Below are 23464 nucleotides of genomic sequence, written 5' to 3' on the forward strand. Positions count from 1 at the left end.
GGGGGCTGCACCGCCTTCCCCGCTCCCTCTCAGCAGGCGTAGCCAGCAGCCACGTCCCCCAATGAGGACCAGAGGCGTCCCGCCTGACCCCGCCCTCCTCCACGGGTCCACTGGCAGGGGGAGAGAAGGCCGGGGGCACCTCCCTTTCCCCCGACCGGGGCGGGGCCTCCCTGCTGGGGCGGGGCCGGCAGGAGGGGCTTTCCGGCTGCCGGGAGAGGGAGCCCTCTGCTGGCCGCACGCCGCCTCGGCCTTCAGGCGGGCCGTCTCTCTCGCCGCTCGTACACGGTCGGCGACCGAACTCTTCTTTAAAACTAGAGTGTGGCCTTTGATTATTGTCTGTTACCTGACCACCTGCTCCACTTCGCAGAGAGCAGGCGCACCCTCCGCCTACAAGGCGGAGCTCCGGTGAGCAGCAGCTACTCGTGAGGAAAAGCCGTGCCCCTCAGCGCCGACTGAGGGTTGGCGAGAAATTAACCTGCTGCATAAGAGATTAAAGTTGCTCTGAGACAAGGAAGAACCTTCTAACTTTGAGTAAAGCATGTAACCATTTGAGTTGATAAATGTTGAAAACATTCAGGGGAACATTATCCTCGAAAGGCAGGCTCCAGCTGTGGACGGAACAAGCGAGATCAATTATCTTGCCTGTGATTATTGCAGTACTTCCTCAGATTTTGTGAGGTGCATGAAAGGAAGCAAATTGCCAGCCAGGAGCTAATACTCAGCTAACAGCACCCCTCGGTCCACCTTCCTGCAAGGATTATGCTGCCAGCAGGGGTTGTGCCAAGTACCAGTGTGGGCACTGAGACTTGAAAGAGATGACACATGATGGTGTGAAACTTGGGACACCTCTGTAACCATCATCTGGTTTATGGCCTAGTGTGGAGAATTGTTTCAGGCTCTGCTGGATCTGCTGCCTTCCCTTATGAGTCCTTCATCTTTGTCTGTTTCTACGCCATGTGCTTGGCTCTGCAGGTGGAGAGGCAGAAACTCTATAACGACTCGCCTCTTCTGGGGAAATAGTTTTGTGCTTCTTTTTTCTTGGAGAGAAGAACACTAGCTGTTAACATAGGATGGGTAATGCTAACAATGAGGTGTTTTTTCCAAAGAAACTACAACGATCATAGCAAGAGGAAGGCTGCACAGTGGACAATTCAGCTATTCAAACCTGGTTCTTAGCTTCGGTAAGAAATCTCTCTGTAAGAAGTCAGCAAAAGGGAGTATTGTAAGTTACATTTTATTAGACAGAGGTGGATTTGATACATGTTATATCTTAATTTTCCATTCGTCTTGTTCAGATGTGTTGAGTGTACAGGTTTCCCATTTTTTAGTCAAGAAAGAACACATCGCACAAAGCAGCTGCATTCAACAATACAACAAGATAAGTATCATTATTCACTTGAGGACTAGAAATGTACCCATAAATTATTCAATCATTCAGAATGCTAAAATACAGATAATAAAAAGAGTTAGTTACTGTTTAATGGTAAAACACCTTAAAAATATTCAGGCCAATCTAGGATGAAAACTCATTACTTCCTCCAGTATGGCACCACTCTATTGTTTCATTAAAATTTGTAAAAGGCACCACACATTAAAACTGGAAAGCAAGGGAAAAAACAAAACCAAGCAACTTTCCATGGTTTTCTTTCTGTACAAATACATGTATATCTTAAGGCAGGTGTTCTTATGTGCAAAATACAAGTATACGGGTAAAACCAATGTTGGTACCATATATTCCATACTTCTTTTTGTAGCAGTAACATTGGTGTCCAAAGGTACAGTACATTGAAAACACTTCTCTAACAGAACTCAGAATAGAAGGCAGGCTGGAAATATGGCCCTGATAACAAATAATTTTTAAAATTGAAGAGCTTTTATGTAGACCCATTAAAACATACACAAGCAGTCATTCTCTTTTTCTTGTTGTCTCTTCCTTTAGAAAGGTCCATATCAACTTGTTCACTATGTCAGGTTGATCCTGCTGGAGCCAATGACTGGCTTCAGATAAAATAGTTAATCTGAAGTGATTTTTAACATAAATCCGTGTAATTTCTGCCATCTCAACTTCCATAAATGCATCTCTTTCTCCCCATAACAGCAGAGTTGGCATGACAACTTCATGGTGCTGCAGAGGTAGGCAGCTTTAAAAATAAACCACAGTTAGTTAGGTCTTATTTAATAAAAAAAAAAAAAAATCACTAAGACAGATTTCAGTCAACTTAGCTTTTGAAATCAACCGTGATTCTCACTGCAAGTTTCCAAGGTTACAAGATATTTTTTTTATGATACTCAAAAACCACTCCTGTGACCCAGAGTCCTTTACCTGTTAAGGATGGTGAAATTCTTACAAGATACCTTTCCTGTAACATGTTTGTAATCACCAGATAATTGCAACAGAGGTCTTATTTTTGGAACATCCTTCATTATGATACACAGCTCAGGAGCCACTTTATCTCTGCCAAAGGGAATGTGGAACATCACAGCTAGACGTTTATGGGTCAGTGGCTTTCCCTTGGTTGTTGAATGCTATGGTAAATTTCTGAACCTGCATTATTTACTGCAAGTAGGTTTTAATGAAACACAATGCAGTTAAGAGTACAGTGTTAAAGATGTGAGTAGCCAAACTGCCTTACCAATAAAGGGTTGTCCAGGAAATGCCATTTTTATACACTATGGAAGATACTAGCCAATGTGTTTCAGATCTACTCAAATAAAATGTAATACACCTAAAAATAAAAATATGTGTAGAAAAAGATCTTTGATAGAACATTGATGTCTGAAATGAAGAGAATTCAGTTATATTTAGACATCTACAAAATTCATGCTACCATTCAAAGTGCTTCAGAGTTTCCTTTACAGAGAGCTACAGCACATCTTTGAAGGCTTTAGACTTACATACCTATATCTGTGTGCAGTAAAACTGTTCTTTAAAAATTTGCCTTTCATGGGGTCATAATCTCTTTAAAACTGCAACATCACAACTGAGAGCTTTAATAGACTAGAAAGCATTCAAAGATACTGTGATGGACTAGCTGTGAAAATCCAGAAGAGATTCTGTCCCATCGGATGCAAGTCTCCAATATTTTTCTCAATATTATACTTTTTTAAACCAATAATAAATAAAAAATATTTCCTGAACAAGCTTTTATGACATACTTAAGTACTAGTTTGAAACTTTGGAGTTAGTTAAGAGACCATGCTCCATAAAAAGGGAAAGACAAACAGGATCACACGCATCAGTTTAAAGTAAGACAAAAATATGGGTACTTGGAAGACACGCTTCCTCTCCATTTATACAAAATTTCCAGAAATGTGCTAATAAAAGGTCACTTAAAAAAGTAATTTCATTTCATTTTGATTGATGAATTAGAAGAATTCTTAAAATGGCTTTGGTAGCAGTGGTTTTAAAGTCTCATTGTGCAAACAACCCAATGCTGCTTAATGGCTTATATGAGAGGTGAAAATTTAAATCCAGTTTTGTATTTAATGATTCACATCTGACAAAGTGCAACCATCAGAATTGGTGGCAAGAACTGAATGAGGTGAAGACTAATCCTTTCATTCCAGTCCACAGCCTGTTGCACTGTGGCAGACAGCACTTAAAAAAATAGTCTCTGAATTCAGTACAGAAAAATAAAGCAAACAATGCACAGACACACAAAGGAATTAATAGCTGTGAAGATTCTTTCTGATTAATAACTAAGTTTTTTTTTTCTTTTTCTTTTTTCCTGAGCCTGAAAAGGCCTGAAACAATAATTTAATCATATGCAACTCTTACATTTCTCTTATATGAATCCCACAGCAATTTAGCTATCACAGATATTTCAGTGTTCTTGTCAGAGAAGCATCTGGTTAATGTGCACACTCACTGATGCGAGGTGCTGTGGAAAATTTAACAAACAAGGCTCAGGGTGCTCATGCCTCTCCAGATCCCCATTAGCCCTACCCCTGGGGGTTTCTGCAGTGCAGTTGCAGGGCTGGAAAGCTGCTGTGAAGCCACACAGCTCCCCATTGCTCTTGGACATCTCAGCTGATGGTGCAGAGGTTTGAATGAGTACACTGTCACCAAGCACAGCCATCTCAATTTTTCCCCATTGTTGTCTGTGCTTGGGGTTATCTTGTTTAGAAGGAAATAAACCATCTATTTTCCCATTCCAGTTTTGTCTCTTACCCTGAAGAAGACAGCACCTAGCTCAGATCTCTGTTTTCCTCCCAGTATTTCCCTGCTCCCAGTATTTCCCTGCAGTATTTGACTGCTCTTCTGACAGTGATAGCATGGTAGGCACAGAAGGAACACTGAATTTGGACCAGGGAAAATGAAAAATTAATCTACTATCTGATCTTAAACAAGGAATAAGATTGTAATTTAAACAGAATATTGGGAAGTTGATCTTGTGTTAGAGAAGCGTGCAGGAGATACAGCACTGTTGAAGACTGGAGGCAGTAAAGGAAAGGGTACAGTGTTAGGGATATAAATTGTAAGTAGAGTAAGTGTAGAGATAAAGACCTTCTGGCCCTGTTGAGTTTTTGGTAGATAAAAATGGGGTCTCAATCTCTAAGGCTGAACCAGGAAAGTTAAAACCATTAGAAAATGGATTGAAAAAATAAAACACATTCCTATTATGATACTATCTCTATGGTTTAGTCTGTGAATGCTTCCTGCTGTATGTGCTTACTGCTGCCAGTGAGTCTGATGAGACCGATGCAGGAACACAGAAAGAAGAGAGTTAGGGTTAATTTTAGACTTAATTAAAAACCCTACCCCACCTTTTAAAAACATCCAACCAAAACAGAGTAAAATTGAAGTCAGACTTGGTTTTCTAAAGTTGCAAGTGCAAATAACATACTTGGATGCCATATTATCTAGAATTATTATCTAATAATAAGCTCTTCATATATTTTATTATTAGATAATATGAATGTAATGTGAACAAATAATTGATGGTAGTTTTTAAAGTAGTATTGAGAGATGGATTTTTGTGATTTCCTTGGATTCTGTGAAGGGTCTCTAGAAAATTTTGAAACAAAGACTTGCCTTGTCTGCACTCTGGTGGTTTTGTGTGGACACCTTATACAATTCAGTTTGTATCACCCTGCTTGACACTGAATGCCTTTGTTACCCGATGAGACTTTAGAAACAGATTTGTGGCTTTTCCTTCTATTTTAGCAGCAGAAGACAACAATGACATTTGTGGCCTCCAGGGTCTCTAGATTATTTTACCTTGTTACACTGACCTGAAAATATTTCTGTAATGGTTAATGGGTCCAGTTAATGCTCCAGGTTGTGAAAAGACATAGAGATAAGCTTCAATATCCTCTGCTGTTAATCTGCAGCCTTTCCTTCCAATTCCAGTGGCCTGGCTGGTAAATAAACTTCTCAGAACCTGCAAAAGGAAGCATAAAAATCCACTACATAAGATAGCTAGAAAATGTGATTCCTCTCCTTCAACAGCACAGAGTTTTAGAATTTTTTATTTTTTTTTTTGGAGAGCTATGTGTAAAACACATGGTAAACTTATTTCTGGTATAACTTACTGCAGAGTAATCAAGTTCAGGCAAAAATCAGTATTACCAAGTTATGCAGTCCTGCCCCCTGACCTGCCCTCTGTGACAGGCAGAGGCAAGTGCTAGCACATACTTTGGGATGGACCCCAGCATATGACAAGGTGGGAGGGAGAATGATCCCCAGCTTGCTCTGCTCTGAGCATGTGCAGCACTGGGAGCTCTGCACTGGGCTGCATGCATGGAGAAGGATGCATGCCTACAGCAGATTTTTCCCTTTCTATATGCTTGTACTTGTTTTTTAAGGTTATACAAACTGTTGGCCTTGTTGGTTCCTCAAGCAGAATTAATCACCTGGATGAATTTGGTGCCCAGACTCCTAGGCTGCCTGCCTTGTAGCAGGCTCTGGGGGATAAGAGGATGTTTCACTGCACACAACAGCTTCATATAAGTTAGCAGGAGTTCCCCAGGCACCAAATATATTCTAGTGGCACATGCACAAGTAAAACCAGCTGTCTAGGTGGAGTAATGCACTTAGTGCCAGAGGTTAAAATTATGTACCTGAATGCCTCTCAGAAATGCAAAAAGACTTAATCTCAGGGACTCTGTGTACTTATATCCTACTTTACATAAATATATAAAGCTTAAGAAGAAAAATCAGAAAGTGCTGTGGTTTTTTTCCCAATAATTCTAACTACATCAGAAAGGATCAACATAGGTGGCAATTCTTCCATCACTCACAGTTAAATATATAAACAAGAGCACTTATTTTGCTCACCTTGAAATCATTTACTGTAAACATGAATTCAGGAAACCATGGCATTTGGAAAAAGAAGTAGTAACCAGATTTAATCAATTGTGATGGATGTCGTAGAATGTATTCTGAAACAAAAATGCCCATGAATTAAAAATGAAAACTGATGACTCAAATAAAATTACTGTTAGTATTACTTTTTGGGTTTTTTTAAACTTAAAGGAATGTTTTAAAAATATTACATTAGAGCATGCTGTGTGACAAAAGATGATTATTGTTTCAGGAGTGTGTGATGTGGCCATTATAACATACTTGTTTTATATGTGTTAATAGAACCAGCAAACCAGAAACCTGCCAAAGATTAGATGAGGGTAGGGACACTCAAGAGTATAACCACATGATAGGTTTTCACTTAGAGATCTATTTATGCAGCACAACTAGATAATGTTTGGTTGGTTGTGTTGGGATTTGTTGTTGTTGTTCCCCCCTCCCCCGCCACCTCAGCTGTGGAATAAGAGAATAGAATAGTATAAACTAGGTTGGAAGAGATCTTCAAGATCATCATGTCCAACCTATCCACTAATCCAACCCACCTAATCAACTAAACCATGCAACCAAGCACCCTATCAAGTCTCCTCCTGAATACCTCCAGTGATGGTGACTCCACCACCTCCCTGGGCAGCCTATTCCAACGGGCAATCACTCTCTCTGTGCAGAACTTCTTCCTAACCTCCAGCCTAAATCTCCCCTGGCAGGCATAAATACAAGTCTTTAAGCATTTCTCTCATCAATGATGTACAATCTGTACGTGTACATTCTAAAGGCAGCATCAATTCTGTTTACAAAAGTACAGAATTTTTCTAACAGCTGTCTTCTTGGCAATATTATGAACCAGAATCAAGATTACATAGTGTCACTTTTTAAAGACGTTTGAGCATACATTACAAAAGAAAATCATATAGCCAAATTTGCAGTGTATCTCTTTTTTTTTTTCCCCAATTGTAATTTTGTTTCTCCAATGAGTACCAAGAGACAACACTGACATTCAAATATCTAACTTCCTCGAAGCAAGCACAGACTGTATGAAGGTACCAGGGCATCTAGAACTTATTTTTTAAAGATGCGAATTCAGGAAGGCAAAATTGCACTCCCGAGATAGGCGATCCCTCTGAAAGATTGACAGTGAATTAAAATGGGTAAAACAAAGTAAATGGAACTGTCAGCTGTCTTCTAAGATTTCCTATCTTATATACTCTTAAACTGCATCACCCATTATATTTTTTCTTGATGAACTGTCATCAGTACTGCTCACTTTATTTTTCTGCAGTGTCTATGAACTATGAATTTTCATTTAATTCACAGTAGAACAGATTTGACCCAAGGATGCTATATCGAGCTACAAAACTGATTTTGCACTTTAACAAATATGGAAAGAGATACTATAATAAAATATATTTGTCTTCTATACAGCCTGGCTCCTGCTCTCAGTGAAAAAAAATCCAAAAAGGTCCTGTGTACTCTGGTGGTGGTGAACAGACATTTCCTTGGGTAAGTGTGCTTAATTACTCAGTACAATTTTCTTCAGTATCTTAGAAAGGTGCCCAAGAACTCTGTGAGAACATGTGTGAATGGCTGTGATTCATCATGGTGTAGGGTCAGATTTACAATCAACTGAAATAAATATTAAAGCTACACTGAATACGCTTAACTATTTCTGGGGAAATGGGGAGACTTTTTAAATGGAACTAAGTAAGAGCAGAAACTGAAGAAATTAAAATTAGTGAGATACTATTTTGATTTTAATTAATGAGTGATGATCTAATCCTTACGAAATGTTTCATAGTTCTGAGTAGTAGACAAGCTGAAAACCTATCACATAACAAATTCTTAAATCCTTGTTTCAGCTCAGTACTAGTACATTTCCAGGCCTCTAGTAAGTAGCTTGGAAAGGCTGTCTTGTTGCAGTGAGTATTGTACTAGACACAAATTGTCACTTATCACCTAAATAAGAATTAAATTCTAATGTCTCATTCACATCTATACAAATGCTGGTTTATGCAGATTTAAGGATGCATGAGGCCTTAACCTGGGTGTAATGCAATATACACCCCTCTTCAGGGAATTCTGTCCTGCCAAAGTGGTATAAACTGGATTCATGCATATGCAAATTATATTTGTGGACCTTTGAGGATTAGGAAAAACACCAGTAAATTTGGTTGCAAGCACTCCCACTTCCTAGAATAAATTATTAAAAAAATATAATAAAATCAAATACTTGATACCTTTCTGCTTCATAAAATACAGTCCAGATTGAGAAGCAGTGAATACTGGCAACTAATCTACTGAACACCTAAAGGGGCAAATAGTTGATTCTTCTTTAGCACCTCAAAGCAAACACAAGCATGATGACAATGTGGATACTCTGGATAAAAAAAGACTACTATAAAACTCACCTGTGAACACAGAAGGATGAGGGAAATTAACCACAATCAGCTTGGTCACCATTTCAGGGTAACATATCGCCACTAACCAAGCGATCATTCCTCCCCAGTCATGGCCAATCAACACACACTTGTTGTATCCTACCACACAAACACAGATTCGTGCTTTTATTTAGGTGAAATTTATATACATACAAATTACCGTATACTATAAAAGAATTATTGGGCAAAATATGTGGTCCAGCACATTGATTAATGTAACTATTTAATACTGCACTACTTCCATTACTAATGGTCAGAAAAAATGGTGCAAATAATTAAAATTGTTTACTTGGACTTCTATTGCACTTTAACTACACCACCTCAATGTCAAAATGAAGTCACTCAGTATCAAAGTGGCCACCCTGTTCAGATCTTAGCCAATATAAGGTCAGATATACAATCCAACTTGCATTTATAATGCATGTGTATTTGTTATACTTAGAGTTTGGGGTTTGAAACTGCAGACAGAAAGACTGAGCAATCTCCTGAGACCCTCCTTATGAATCCTTATTCATTTCTTTGAATGTGGAAGGTTATCTAAACACTGAACATCATCATCATGAAAAAAATTGGGCAGTATACTTAATAGCCATATATATATAGCATATATATATGTTATATAGCATATAAATACATACAAATACACATATTTCCATATTTAGTAGGTCTGTAGCTTTTCTCCATATGCTGTTTTGATGGCAATTTTTACAGTTCTCAGCAATCATGTACTTATTCTTCCATCAATAAAAATGGTTATTTAACTGCGGTAAAGTAGGGGAGAAAAATCATGATTGAATTTTTGAAAGCCTAACCATTCTCCCTTTAACCACTGCTGGAGATACATACTATAGTGTGAGATACCATTGCCTTTTTCATTGAGAATGGTAATGCTGAGAACATACACTAGAAATGTATAAAAGCCAAACTGTTTAGAATTCTGGCATAAATTTAGACATAGTTGTCAAAGCACCTTTATAACCTCTCTTGAATAGAAATCTTCTAAAGCACCTTTGATATAGTCACGTTCTCCAAAATAATTTAACTTGTGGTAAAGATAACAAGCCTCAGATATGTTTCCAAAAATTTTTAATTCCCTGTGAAATTGAATTATGATGAGAGCCCTTCTTAAGCATAACCATGGCATTACCATGGAGATAACACAACCAAAAAAGGTTGGAAAATGTAAACACAGTGTGGGGACTGCCTGTGCATCTTTTGGCAGTCCTCGATCATCACAAGCAAAGTAAATCCTAAATTCAAGCCTTACAACTGAAATGACCACTTCACGATTTCTTGGTGGGAAACAAAGTAAGTTGTTTCACTACCTCTAGAGCATCCAGGGAATTAAAAACATTGTAGAATATCAGTCTTCTCCCTTGCCTGGCTGTTGATATAGAAATGAAATACCCTTCACTTTAACAGCTCTGCTTCAAACTGAACCGGACAGGCAAATTCTGCAGACTTGCTTCAGCTGTAGACCATTACATTGTGTATTTACCACAGGGAGCAAAGTGTTGTCCCTTCTGTTCTTCTCACTGTTGTGTAAGACAGAGTGATTCAGCTCTCGAGAACTGACTACTGTGCAGGAGTGGTATTTTGGGACTTTTTTTTTAATACAGCAGATGTACTGTCATCATCTTTATAAAGCCCACAATATTTATTCTGTCTTGTTTGAGCAAGAAAAATGTCACCTGATTTAAATTCTTTGGTCTTCAAGTGCTAGACTAATTCAGAACATTATCAGCTAAGTGCAATGGTTAGGAGTAAGTGAAGACATTCTTAGGGAGAAAGATCATAAGTTTGCACTGTTGAATTTCACAGCACACAAGGATTATTTTTTTAACTCATGACAGAAGATAATTACATACTGATACTGTTCATAGTGACATACATACAATGATTAGAAAACAACTTTTTTTTTCATTGATAATCATAAAATATGAGCATCTTTAAAGCTATATCTCTACATATCTGTAATGTGTATATATTAAAGAGAATGCAGGTTCGTTTGGGTTTTTTTAAAATCAGGTTATCTATGAGCTGAGCAGTTTGTCTTCTAACATACCTAGAGATTCCAAAATATCCTTGATATCTGTTATCAGGCAATCTAACTTGTAGTTTTCTTTGTGAAAAGGAGCATCTGTCTCTCCATAACCTCTCAAATCCAGGGCCACCACTCGATATTCACTTTTAAATTCCCGCAATTGATGGCGCCAAGAGTACCTGACAAAGGGGGGAAAAAATTGGAGTTACAAGGTCAAGCAGTATGATACCAAAATGTACTCAATGCTTTTGTTCCCAAGTAGCTGAGGGTAAATTAGTATGCCTTCATTTGCAATAAGATTATTTTTCTTTCTGTGGTACGCTGACGGTCCTTTGTGGCTATAGTAGTTTTGTAGTCCCTTCTTGAATTCTTCAGTAAGGAAGACTATCAGAAAGGGGGCATGGCCAGAACTTGGATGTTTCAACAGTTCCTGGAGTTTGGTGTGGCCCCTTTGCTGTAAAGAAAGCAGGCATAAACCAAATCACACAAGAGGACTATTCTGTTTTATCCTTGGAGCCATACTATTATCAAATTAAGGTCTGCAAATCTTTCTTTTCTCTTTGCCTAGCACACATACATATTTTGATACAATAGGGAAACATGCCTCAAAGCATGGTGGTTTGGTTTTTTTGTCTTTTCAGAAAAGAGTAATTCATACACCAAATAAACCAGAAAAAGGAAATAAAATTAATGAGAAATGACCTTGGTGAAGTTTCTATGATTTATGTTATGTATACTTTTGTCTGTGTCTCTGTGCCACCAGAACTGTTTCACTGCAATCTCTCAATGTGTAACTACACAAAGTGTAGTTTCTATGGCAACATTAGAGACATTAAAAGACATACAAAATTAAGAACTCAAGCAAAGGGTGATTCCTCATTCTCTAATGGTATGTAGTGACTCCATGTGTGTTATGAAGCAAAATAATGAGAAAATGGTGGGTCTCATCCTGCAAGAACTACCTGCCCTTCAACTGCTAATGAAACCAAATATATTTCAGGGTAGCCAGTACCAAGATAGAGGTTGCTTAAAATCTAATAGAAATGCTGATGAAAAATATGATCCTTCTATGTATGTATAATAATGGCAGCATCCCTCTGTGCCAGGATCTAGCTTTTTCTTCTGCTCTTTCAATGGTCTCAGAGAAACAATATAGATCATTTGGATCATCAGTGATCATAAGTGATGCAGAGAATTCTGCCCTAATTCAAACTGTCTACATCAGACCATTGGCTCTTCCACTTCAGCTTTGCCTGCAGCCTATTACTTTGAACATAAGTAATGTTACAGTAACACTCATTAATTACAGACATTTGTATTCATATAAACAGAACAATCAGGACATTTCCATTTCAGTGCCATATAATGCAAACAGAAGATCTAGTTGAGATCTCCAGGAACTAAATTTTTAAAAGCATTATACAATGACTTAGAAGCTGAATTTGCCATGGTAACTGTTGTAGCTATGCTATATACTTCAGCAAGAAGAAACAACGAGGTCCATAAATAAATAAATGAACTATTTTTATTTTCAGAAAATGTCTACTTGCTATCCTCATCTTCTGTTATCACAACAGTCCATCAGCCACTGAATGTCTGACTTGCCAAACAGGGAGGTTTTATATTCAAAGAAATCCTTTTACCACATATGAAATGTAACTATTGGACAACTGCTTTGCAAGCAGAATTTGGAAATGTTGGTAAATATTTCATGTTCAGAAGGTTGAATCATGGAAACAATGTTGTGACTATCTGATCACCTGATTTCTGAAAGGCAGCTTGTAAATAATGTAGCAGTAGGTCTTAAAGCTACCCAGCTGTCCCACATTATGCCCAATTTAAAATATTTTATTATTTTCATTCCATAACACTGGAATTGATTTTCAAGTTCATATGCATCTAAAGCACTTAATGGGTCTGGTGTTTCATATTCTTAAGTGACCTTTCGTCTTCAGACATGTACAATCACTCACTCACTATTGTCTGGTTATAGCTGTCCTATTTAGAACCTTAAGACACTTGAAGGCAGAGGATTTGTTACAATTATAAATTGTAACTGTGAATCAGACCAGTTTGTTTAGTGTGGGGTTTGGTCTTATTTTAGTTGTTTGGGTTTATTTGTTTGTTTGTTTTGCTAGCCAAGAGACACAAATTTGACACTTTATTTTATCTTGTGCTCTCAAAACAGTCTTGGTTCTTGAGTAAAAATTTGCTCACTGATTGAATTGGCAAAGCACCACCAGTACTGGTACAGTGACTGTTTTATAGACTATTAGCATGTAGTCTTCTTTTTGAAAAGAGTTATATGAACTATAGTCCCAGTGACCTATATTCTTACTCCATTCAACTGGTCAGATAATGCAAAATATTAATTGTCATTTAAAGGCCAACTTTTTGAAAATAATATACTGGATCTCAGTAGAATATGTATGTAAAGTGATACATTTTCTATTATTCCCACTGTAGGGGAAATCAGCTGCAGTCTCAACTGCCTTACTGTGCTAGAATATATGTTATGGAAGGTATGCATAATGTTTGCATAGAATATGCACCTCCCATCTAGCTGTCTTTTTAATCAACATTTACAGATATAATCCTTTCAGATAGTAATTTATTATAAGAACAATCTATTTTGAAAATTGATCTTAAAATAAATACAACTTTCTACCATCATCCTCAAGGCCATTAGTATCTATAGGAAATTGCTGAGGGAAGAGAACTGACCTCTGTTTTACCTGGGTCAATTTATCATGGTATGACCTGAGTCCAGCTTGAAAGATCACAGTTCCAACAGTGGACCCTAGCTCCATATCTGAGTTTAGAAAGGAAAAGGATCATTTAACTTACTGAATTACTGTCATTACCACTTTCCCTATTCTCTCATTGTTTTTTTCAGTGCAAGTTCTGTAAGCCATGCTTCACTAGTTAAACCTGGCAATGACAGCCCGAGTAATTTGGTTAAATCATTAGACACATGACTGCTTTTCATTGTTATAAACAAACATTTAGGATTGGGTTAGATTCATCATTCATCTTGTGATGAGTTATTAATAGAACCTTTTTCCCTAAGTAGTATTCTGAAATGAGGCTGCACAATAGCCTATAGGACTTGTAGTTCTTCTTTCCCTCCCCAGATAAAAATTAATGCATAGTATTTTTAATGCAGCAATCCATATTTCACTTCACATATAATGGGTCCTTATTGTAATGACCCCATAAGTTTACTGATACAGTACAAACATTATCCAAACAGGAAATTCATTAAAAATGAGCAGTTCCTCTCCAAATTTTGAAAAAAAAGAACTGTGTCAACTCAGTGAAAAATGGATTGACAATGCAAAAAGATGCTTGGTTTGCATCAACCTGCTGGCATTTTCTGTGGGTGCTGCAGTTAACAAAAATATTTCAGTGGTTTGTTCCCTACTAAAACTTCATATGCCAGTAGTTAGTACTCCTAGACACATAACATGGATCACACTGGGGATACTTAAGCTGAGATGATCACTCTTGGGTATCCTAAGCTGCTTCTTTTATGAAAGAAAAGCATATAGGGAGTTTTACCAGAATTCTGGAAAGCCATGAAGCAGCAGCATAAGTGGTTTACCCCTTTCTCCAGCAGCCACATAGTGGAATCTTAACCCAGAATCCTAAAACAAGAGAAAAAGAAGTGTGTTTTTATCGCTGTATAGAACTTCTATACTGGCATTTGAGAATTAATATGGTTTCAGACAATATTCTAAAACCCAGTATATTACCCTGAAAACCAAAACAAAACAGAACCCAAACCAAAACCCAAATTGTCAAATTTTGAAGCTGCAGTCTTCTGCAATTCTGAGATCAGAATTATCTGCTCTACCTTGGCAATACTGTGTATCCCACACCCAGCTGCCACAGCTTCTTCCAGGGAGGACTATCTTTAATACATGCCAGACAATGCTGACTATGTGCCAGTTCAGCCATGATCATGCTAACATTTCTGAAAGAGCACTGGCTGGCATGGTGACTAGGAAATGCAGATTACTATGGAAGATAGCGCCTTGCTTTCACATAGACACTAGTCATGTGCTTTATGGAAAAAACTTTAAGACACAGTAGACTTTAAATGCACTTTAAGTCTTCAGTTAGTTTGTAAGATTACACAACTATTTAAAACCGTCACATTGCATTTTGGCACAATAAAGGACTGCATGGATGCTTAAGAATCAACAGCAGCCAAAACTGAGTAACTAGAACGAAAGTGGGGTTTACTAATCTTCACTGTTCAAAGTTCCAGACTTGCTTCAGAAACTACAGCCTTAATGTTATAATCTTCTTTCTGCCCTGTCTATAGTCACTACTTCTCATGCATTTTTTAAGAAAATGAGTCTTACCAGAATAACCAGCAGGCAAGTTATTGTTTGCAATGGAGAGACCGAACACTGAAATGCCATTGAAATGAATGGATGTACACAAGCTTAAACTAACTCAAGGTCAAACCCAGCAGAATTTCAATAAGCTGAAGTTATGACCTAGAGGGTTTACTGAATTCTGGCACAGAAGCAGATACAGAAGTGGGGACAGTGTTAATTTACAAAATACAACATGCTGTTTAGGAGTCAAGTGAAGTAAACTGCAGAAAGATTGTACAACTCCTAAGCAAATGTCGGACCCTAGACTGTCTGCTATTTCAAAAAGGGAGGAAAAAAACCTCATGCCTTTGCTATACACTGTGAGCTTTTATCAGACTAAGGACCACAAATATGCACAGGAAGTTTTTCTTGCCAGAGATCCTTCAAATTCTCTGAGCTACCTTGGCACTACTAAATAATTAATCAGCTACAAAACCATTATATTTTGATTCCTGAAAGGGGTCTGAAGAGGGAACATCAGGGGGTTCATTATCTTCACTATTCTCCATACCACTCTTGTCTTGGATCCTTTTGTATTTAAAAAACTAGAAGTTTCTCAGTTTCCTTACACAATTTCTCTTTTCAGTTTAGTGAGTAGTGGGTAAGCCCTTCTCCATCCTGCTTCTTTCAGTTAATGTCCTCTAGGGATTTAACCTCAATGTTTTTATTTCCATCTATCTGTTGCTTTTAAGCCATCCCCTTTACACATACAAATTCAGTTGCCACTTGTACAGCAGCAGTTTAAATGTCACATGTCCCAAACTAAGCCCTTCCTTTTCAGTTGCTCCTTTCTGTTTCCTTTCTTTCTACTCCCTAAAACAAACATAGGATGTTGCCATCTTTTCCAAAACATGTTTTGTTGAGATGTGTACAGCTCTCTGGGATACATGTGTTTGGAAAGTAACACATTAGCCTGCTGTTATCCAGCAGCGAGTGTCATATTGACAGCAATTCAATTTGCCCCCAAATGCCCTTTTATTACTGTCCTACCCCTCACTTCTACAGTAACCAATAATTTACTGCTTGATGCCACACAAAACAAAGAATGTGGCATATACATTAAAAACAATGTGGTATATACATTAAAAAGCACACATGTTGGAACAAGGAAACAAGCAAATCATGAGAAATTGAGAAGCTCGCTTCATATTGGTACTGCCCAGCACAAACCCACCTGCACAGATCCCTGAGATATTTGTGCTTATCTTACTCAAAATAACACCTGACAAAATTGGCTATGCATTCTTTGCCCACCTATATCTACAAAAGAAAACAAACTAATACAACTTCATGGAGAGCATTTGGCAGAGGACCAAATCATAGGTAGAGATCTGAAACAAATATAGAAAGTGCCTATTTGCTTTAGCTTAAGAACCTTTAGGGACGGGGTTTATCTCTTTTAACGTTTTTCCTGTGAACCTGGTGCACAAAAGGGACTCTCAGGTGTAACGGGGCAAACCGTAAATAACAGAACAGAGTGGAGCAGAGGAGGGTATGGGGAGCAGAGGGACACGTACCTGCCAGTGGGCTGCAGCGACCCGGGGCCGGGGAGCGCCTCTGCCGCCCCGCGTGTACCCGCCGAGGGCCTTGCATCCCGACCGGCCAGGTACAGCTTCCTCCCAGACAAACCGGGCCGGACCCGGCCTGCGGCCCCTCCTGACTTATCCCCTTGACCCCGGCCGGGCACGGCACCGCTTCCCAGGAGCAGCGGCAGCGGGCGCATGCAGGCGCACGTATGCGCGCAGGTGTGCAAGCGGCAGCGGAGAGCGAGCCGCGGCCGGAGCCCGCGCACACGCCCGCACGGGCGGACAGGGGCCATGCAAGCGGAGGGATGCGCGCAGGGGTGTGAGTGCGCACGACGGAGTCCTCTCCCCCCGGCCTCGCCGTCTCCCACCGCCTTCGCCCTCACCTTGATCCGAACGTAGCAGTGGGTACCCAAAGAGGGGTCGTTGAGGCAGGCAGGGGGGTTCTCCCGCACAACCCAGCGGAACGTCTCGCCCGGCCGCCGGCCGATGCTCCAGAGCAGCCGCAGCCCGGCGATGCAGACGCACACCCCGCAATAGCTGTACACCAGCGCCCAAAAGAGCAGCGTCCGGGCAACCACCATCACCCGGCGACCGGGCGGCGAGCACGCAGCGCCGGGTCTCGCCATCGGGCCTCGTCGCCGCCGTCCCCGCCGGCCGGGAGGGGCTGGCAGCGCCGCCGCCGCCAGGAGCCGCCCGAGCGGAGGCACCGGTAGCGGCGGCGCGCCCGCCACGCGGCCCCCCGCGGCCCTCGCCCCGCGGAGCCGCCGGGCACGGCGCCGAGCCGGGCTCGCTAGGCCCCGGGCAGCACTTGGGCGCTGTGGCCGTGGGTGCGCCCACCCGTTCGGCCACGGAAGTCTTCGACCCCCAGTATTTCGTAGTGAAATAAGGAGGAACCGTCCCTGCAGTGAAGGAGCGTCGCTCTCAGTTGCGCGTTCCCACAGAAGTGCCAAACGCAGCCAAACTCACTCGAAATGTCACTGCCAAGAGTGCGCCCGCTGCGCGGGACAGCCTCACCTCTGGTGCCTGTGGAGGTCCTGGCAGGCGACTGCCCTGCTTACTGCGATCACGTACTTTATGGCACTTGCCTTATTTACGCGTGAAAGGAGGTGTTGACCTACGTGGCTGTGCGGTTGCGATTTACTGTTTTTCAAGGTTACATTCTTTTGCTACTGCTTCACTATTACCCATTTAAAGATGAATTTGTAAATATATTAGAATTTTAGTCATTATGTGCAAAGTAATTTCTTTAAAAGATACAAATTTTGAGCTCCAGCACTAAAACATGTAATTTTTTTGAACATAATATATTGTAAGAGAAGAATTTGCTACTAGAGCGTGTTGGATCATCATTACTAACTCTGTTCCAACAGAGCTAATTTCTGACATCTCAGCTACCCAAGGCTGAGGTTAGAAGCTGAACAATCTTGTCTCTGTCATCTATTTGTAAATTGCTACATGCACAAACCAAAGAGTCACAGTCACATATGAGACCACAGATGCTGGCATAAAAAGAAAGGCTCCACTAAGTACTTGTCTGGTATTAACCTACTGATATGCAGGGTAAAGGCTGATTTGGAATTGGAATGGTTCATGTAATCCAAAATTTTAAGAAAAAGCATACCTATATTAAGAAACTGATTTTACAGATTATAAAAATGCAGGTTATGAAAAATTATCATTTATTAGTTCTGGGAGATAACAAAATATGGACATAGTAGTTACTGACTTGAAGAAAAGTAGAACTGAGCTTGTGTATCACGTCCTGATAACTTTTACTCCTTGATCTAAACCCCTTGCTTCTCAGACTAGAGGGGAGAGGCAGTTTCAAGACTTGCAGAGGCCACATGGAAGTTACAGCTAACGATGTGGGCATATGTGGAACTGCTAGGCTTTGGGAAGGGGTGGGAGGGCAGTTTGCCAAATTTTACTTGAATGTGACAAAGGCCAAAATTTGTGCTTGGTCTAGGTGAGTGTGTAGGTTAGAACGTCCAAGAAATTGTTTGCTCTGTTCAGCAGGACAAGTAGAAGCTAATACAAAAGACACCATGCATCTGTTAGCTCTAAAAGATGCCATTTAGTAAGCTGTTTTAAAAAACCAAACTGGATAAGCATGTATGCAGACAGAATATATTTCATTTTTCACTATGCTTGGAACACAGCTTGTAGACAATTTTTTGTCTGTAACATACCAACTGCTTTCTCCTACTTGTTCTAAATTCAGACCTACAAATATAGACACTGATGCTGAATCCTAGACCTGTTGAAGGCAGTGAGAGAATTAACGCTGGTTTCAACGAGTTCAAATTTTTCCTCTTTTTTTAATCAAATAAAAAACCATCAGGAAGGAATGCTATAAAGAATTGCTCATTACTGCATTTTCACGCGTTTAAATGAGATACAAAACCATTAACTGAATTTATGTTTTACTACTAAATGTAACATCTTCAAGTAGCTGTAAAGAGCTGCCCAGCTTCTTCTTATCAACAACACAAATGAACTATCAGCAATCCACATCAGCCAACAATGCTGTTTGTGATTTCTGCTCAGTCTCTGAATGGGACCCCTACAAACTTATGGTCGGGAGCTTTACCAGGCTGCTCAGGGAAAAGGTGGTCTGTTGAAGACTCCTTCCTTCATTTGGGCAAAAAGTGAAGTGACAAACCTGATAGCCTTTTATGAGGACATAACCAGATGGATAGATGATGGTAAAGCAGAGGCTGTGGTTTATCTTGATTTCAGTAAAGCATTTGACACCATCTCCCATAGCATCCTCACAGCTAAGCTGAGGAAGTGTGATCTGGATTATTAAGTAGTGAGGTGGATTGTGAACTGGTTAAAGGAAAGAAGTCAGAGAGTTGTGATCAATGGGACAGAGTCTAGTTGGAGGCCTAGATCTTGTGGGGTCCCTCAGGGTTCAGTACTGGGACCAGTACTATTCAATGTATTCGTCAACAACCTGGGTGAAGGAACAGAGTGCACTGTCAGTGAGTTTGCTGATGACACAAAACTGGGTGGAGTGGCTGACACATTGGAGGCTTGTGCTGCTATTCAGCAAGACTTAGGCTGGAGAGTTGGGCCGGGAGAAATTGAAAGAAATTCAACAAGGGCAAGTGTAGAGTCTTGCACCTGGGAAAGAACAACCTCATGTATCAGTATAGGTTGGGGACTGACCTGTGTGAAGAGCAGTGAAGGGGAAAAGGACCTGGGGCTTATAGTGGGTGGAAGGTTGACCATGAGCCAGCAATGTGCTCTTGTGGGCAAGAAGGCCAATGCTATTCTCGGGTGTATTAGGAGGGGTGTGGTTAGTAGGTTGAGAGAGGTTCTCTTCCCCCTGGTGAAGCTGCATCTGGAATATTGTGTCCAGTTCTGGGTGCCTCAGTTCAAGGAGGACAGCACAGAGCCACAAAAATGATTGAGTGAAGGGGGAGACGAAGGGGTGACTTAATGTTTACAAATACATAAAGGGTGAGTGCCAAGAGGCTTCAGTCAGGCTCTTCTTGATGATGCCCAGTGATAGGACAAGGGGCAACAGGTGGAAGTTGAAGCATAGGAAGTTTCATGGAAACATGAAGAAAAATCTTCCATTGTGAGGGTGCTGGAACACTGGAACAGGCTGCCCAGGGTGGTTGTGGAATCCCTCTCTGGAGATATTCAAAACCTGCCTGGATTTGTTCCTGTGTGATCTGGTATAGGTGATCCTGCTCTGGCAGGGGGGTTGGATCTTTTGAGGTCCTTTCCAGCCCCTAACATTCTGTGATTCTGTGAAAAGAAGGGAGAGCATCAGAAGCTGATGGCTGAACTAAGACTCTAACATCTGCAGACTCCAGTAGTGTTATATGAATCATGCCTATCAACCCTGAGGCTTCCGTTCATGCTCAGATTACTCACACTGCCAACCCTAGGATTAGCATATAGCTTTTTTTTTTGGCACCAGATTTTGTGCTAATAACCTTTCTTGTAGAGAACCTTTTGCAGCTTCTCTGTATCAGACTGGCTACAGTGGAATTTTCCCTGAAATACACTTCAGTAAACCAGTGACCAAGTTGGAGAAATCAGAATGTTTGGCAAGAGCAAAGCAATGAGTGGTGGTGTTTATATTGTAGTAGTCATCACATTTCTTAATAAGCCATTAATCAGAATGAACTAGTAGAAAACATGCCTTAAGAAAAAAACTGGGAAACCAACATTGGAAATTCTGGAGTTGATCACAAGCTTCAACTTACCTCTAAAGAAATGTTGATGAAACCTAGTGACAAGTTTGACACAGCATTCACAAAATGGCAATAACCAACTAGGATTAAAGATGGATCCATGATGTGACTTATTATAAGCATGTATTTGGCCAAGCTATGCTGTATTTCTTGTACAAACAGTAGAGATAATTTTTTTCCTCGAGAATAGGACTAAGTAATTTTTTACAGAATCACAGAATGGTCTGGGTTGGAAGGGCCCTCCAAAGGTCATCTAGTCCAATCCCCTCTGCAGTAAGCAGGGGTATCCTCAACAGGATCAGGTTGCCCAGAGCCCTGTCACTACCTACCTGGGTAATTTTATGTCAAACTTTGAAAATATTCAAATATTTTGCCTGTGAAGTTTATCTATGTCATCTTCAGATATTAGACACAGATTTGTTATCAGGGCTGGGAAGAAGATAGTGGTGGGGACCTAGCAATTTTGAGTGGCTTTTGCACAATGAAATTGCTGTACACCCTAGCTGAGCGTTTCTGGCCATCTCCAGCTGTGCTACCTCAGCTGTGCTGTTTGACAAAGAAGCAGCAGAATTCCTTTTATTGAGGAATGCTTTCTTTGTACTTTAGGACCATGCTGCCTACATATGTGTGGCAAATTTGCTTGTACAAGGCAAATACCTTCCATGCGTTTTCCAGCCTTTTACACAGGGGTAAGAGTTTTCTGTGTATCTCATATGAATAAGAAAAATGGGGAACCTCAATAATTATTTTTCTCTCTACCTTATCTTTTGATTTTCTCATCCTCTACTCTGAACTGTTGTTCTAATGGGTGCCAAGCCAAACCAACCCCAGGGCAGACTGTCAGTGCGCTTTGCCCTCCATAATGTGCCATCTGCCTGCTTATCTTTTGTCAGTTCAACTAATCCCATTTCTCAGAGATAAAAAGGATGACTTTGCACATCACTGACTGCCTCCAACCTGAACAACTCATGGTCAATAGTTGAAAAAAAACCCACAACAAAACACTAAAAAATTCTGTTGATTTGTTGCAGAGGGACTTTTAAAAACTTTTAACAATTTCACTCTCCATTTGCATGTCGATACAATCTGCTAGTGTAGAAAAAAAGTACAAAACTGACACATTAGTGCAGCTGTTTTCACAAATCATCAAGGTAAATTAACAGCATAACAGAACTTAGTACCCCTGTTAACTGTTAGGTAGCTAACAATACTGACTCTGTTTAAGCAGCTTGCTGTTTGCAGGAGGTATCTAGAAAAGTGGAATTTATGCTTCCCTAACTGTGCTGACAGCTTTGGGCAAAAGCAAGCATTTTAGGCTTTCTACTCAGGTTTGGAGGCCATCTCCCTTTCCATCCAACTGAGCTTTCTGTCTGGAGACAGGAACTGCATATCTTCTTGTCCTGGTTTGGGCTGCACTAAAGGTAAACCTCTTCTTTGTAGCTGCTATAGTGTTGGTAAAGAAGTTCCTCTATCCTGGGTTTCCCATAGCAGAGTCTCAGGCATCAAATCTTACAGTTTATTCAGAATGTACAGTGGAAAACCAGCTCCAGATGGATATCTGCAGAGAGAGACCTCAAATGGAGAAATCTTTGGGCAATTATACCCTGACAATGTAAGTTCCTCACCTCTCATGTGACAGTTTGGTCCAATAATAATACTTCGGTCTGGGATCTTCTTATTCCTCATTTGAGGAAAAAGATCCAGCAGGGACTGGGCATTGCTCATGGACTAGTGGAGCTTTGATCAGCAGGTGGCTGACAATTGCATAATATTTTATTGCAGGACAAATGACTATTAATGATGTATAAACTGCCAATGAAGGCAGGCCTAAATCACTTTTGGTGAGGATGTGAAACAAGACATCCTAATGGCACCACTTCACAATACAACCCATCTTTCACTCCAAATCCTCTTCCAGCCCAGTGCTCAACTCTCCCAAACAGCATGTACTTGGCATGCATCCAGGCAAAGCTCGTGTAAGAAGGCTTCCCTAGCTATTTCAAGGGCTGATACCCCAAATCTGAACATTTGTCAATACACATTTTCTGCTATTGAATGATATAGTCTCAACTATTCCAGCAATAGCAGAAATAGAATTGCAGAATGTTGGGGATTGGAAGGGATGGCCAGAGATCAGAGTCCACCCCCCGTGCCAAAGCAGGATCACTTAGGGCAGGCAGTGCAGGAACACATCCAGGTAGAGGAATGCATCCAAGCAGGTTTTGAAATTCTCCAGAGAAAGAGACTCCATAACCTGTCTGGGCAGCCTGTTTCAGTGCTCTGTCACCCTCACCATAAAGTGTCTGCTCATGTTGTGCTGGAACCTTCATCTTGACACCCACCCCTCAGATATTTGTAGGCATTGATAAGATCTTCTCTCAGCTTTCTCCTTTCAAGATTTCATAGGAGAGGTGTTCAACTCCCATAATCAACCTCGTAGCTCTTTGTTGGACTCTCTCCAGCAGATCCCTGTCTCTCTTCAACTGGGCAGCCCAAAATTTGACACAGCATTCCAGATGTGATCTCACCAGAGCAGAGTAGAGATACAGAAGCAAA

General features: G+C 40.4%; 1 protein-coding gene across 1 annotated transcript; it reads right to left on the reverse strand.

Moving 5' to 3' along the window:
- Positions 1 to 1228: 1228 nt before the first annotated feature.
- Positions 1229 to 17378, reverse strand: EPHX4 (epoxide hydrolase 4). Its single transcript, XM_054165472.1, has 7 exons — positions 17081 to 17378; positions 14345 to 14430; positions 10805 to 10962; positions 8710 to 8838; positions 6281 to 6384; positions 5236 to 5384; positions 1229 to 2141 (listed from the first exon to the last, which is right to left on the reverse strand). Exons 1-7 carry the CDS (start codon positions 17321 to 17323, stop codon positions 1907 to 1909), a joined length of 1104 nt encoding a protein of 367 aa, XP_054021447.1. The 5' UTR covers positions 17324 to 17378; the 3' UTR covers positions 1229 to 1906.
- Positions 17379 to 23464: the final 6086 nt, after the last annotated feature.

Source organism: Dryobates pubescens, chromosome 11 (assembly GCF_014839835.1).
Source record: "Dryobates pubescens isolate bDryPub1 chromosome 11, bDryPub1.pri, whole genome shotgun sequence".
NCBI classification, from domain to species: Eukaryota; Metazoa; Chordata; class Aves; order Piciformes; family Picidae; genus Dryobates; species Dryobates pubescens.

Bases quoted from the DNA above. Each gene is read 5' to 3' on its own strand.
- EPHX4 (XM_054165472.1), bottom strand. From the start codon at position 17,323: ATGGCGAGACCCGGCGCTGCGTGCTCGCCGCCCGGTCGCCGGGTGATG. The intron at 14,431-17,080 runs GTGAGGGCGAAG...CTCTTGTTTTAG, and splicing joins ACTGCTACGTTCGGATCAAG to GATTCTGGGTTAAGATTCCA. The intron at 6,385-8,709 runs GTGAGTTTTATA...TTTTTGTTTCAG, and splicing joins TCATCCTTCTGTGTTCACAG to AATACATTCTACGACATCCA.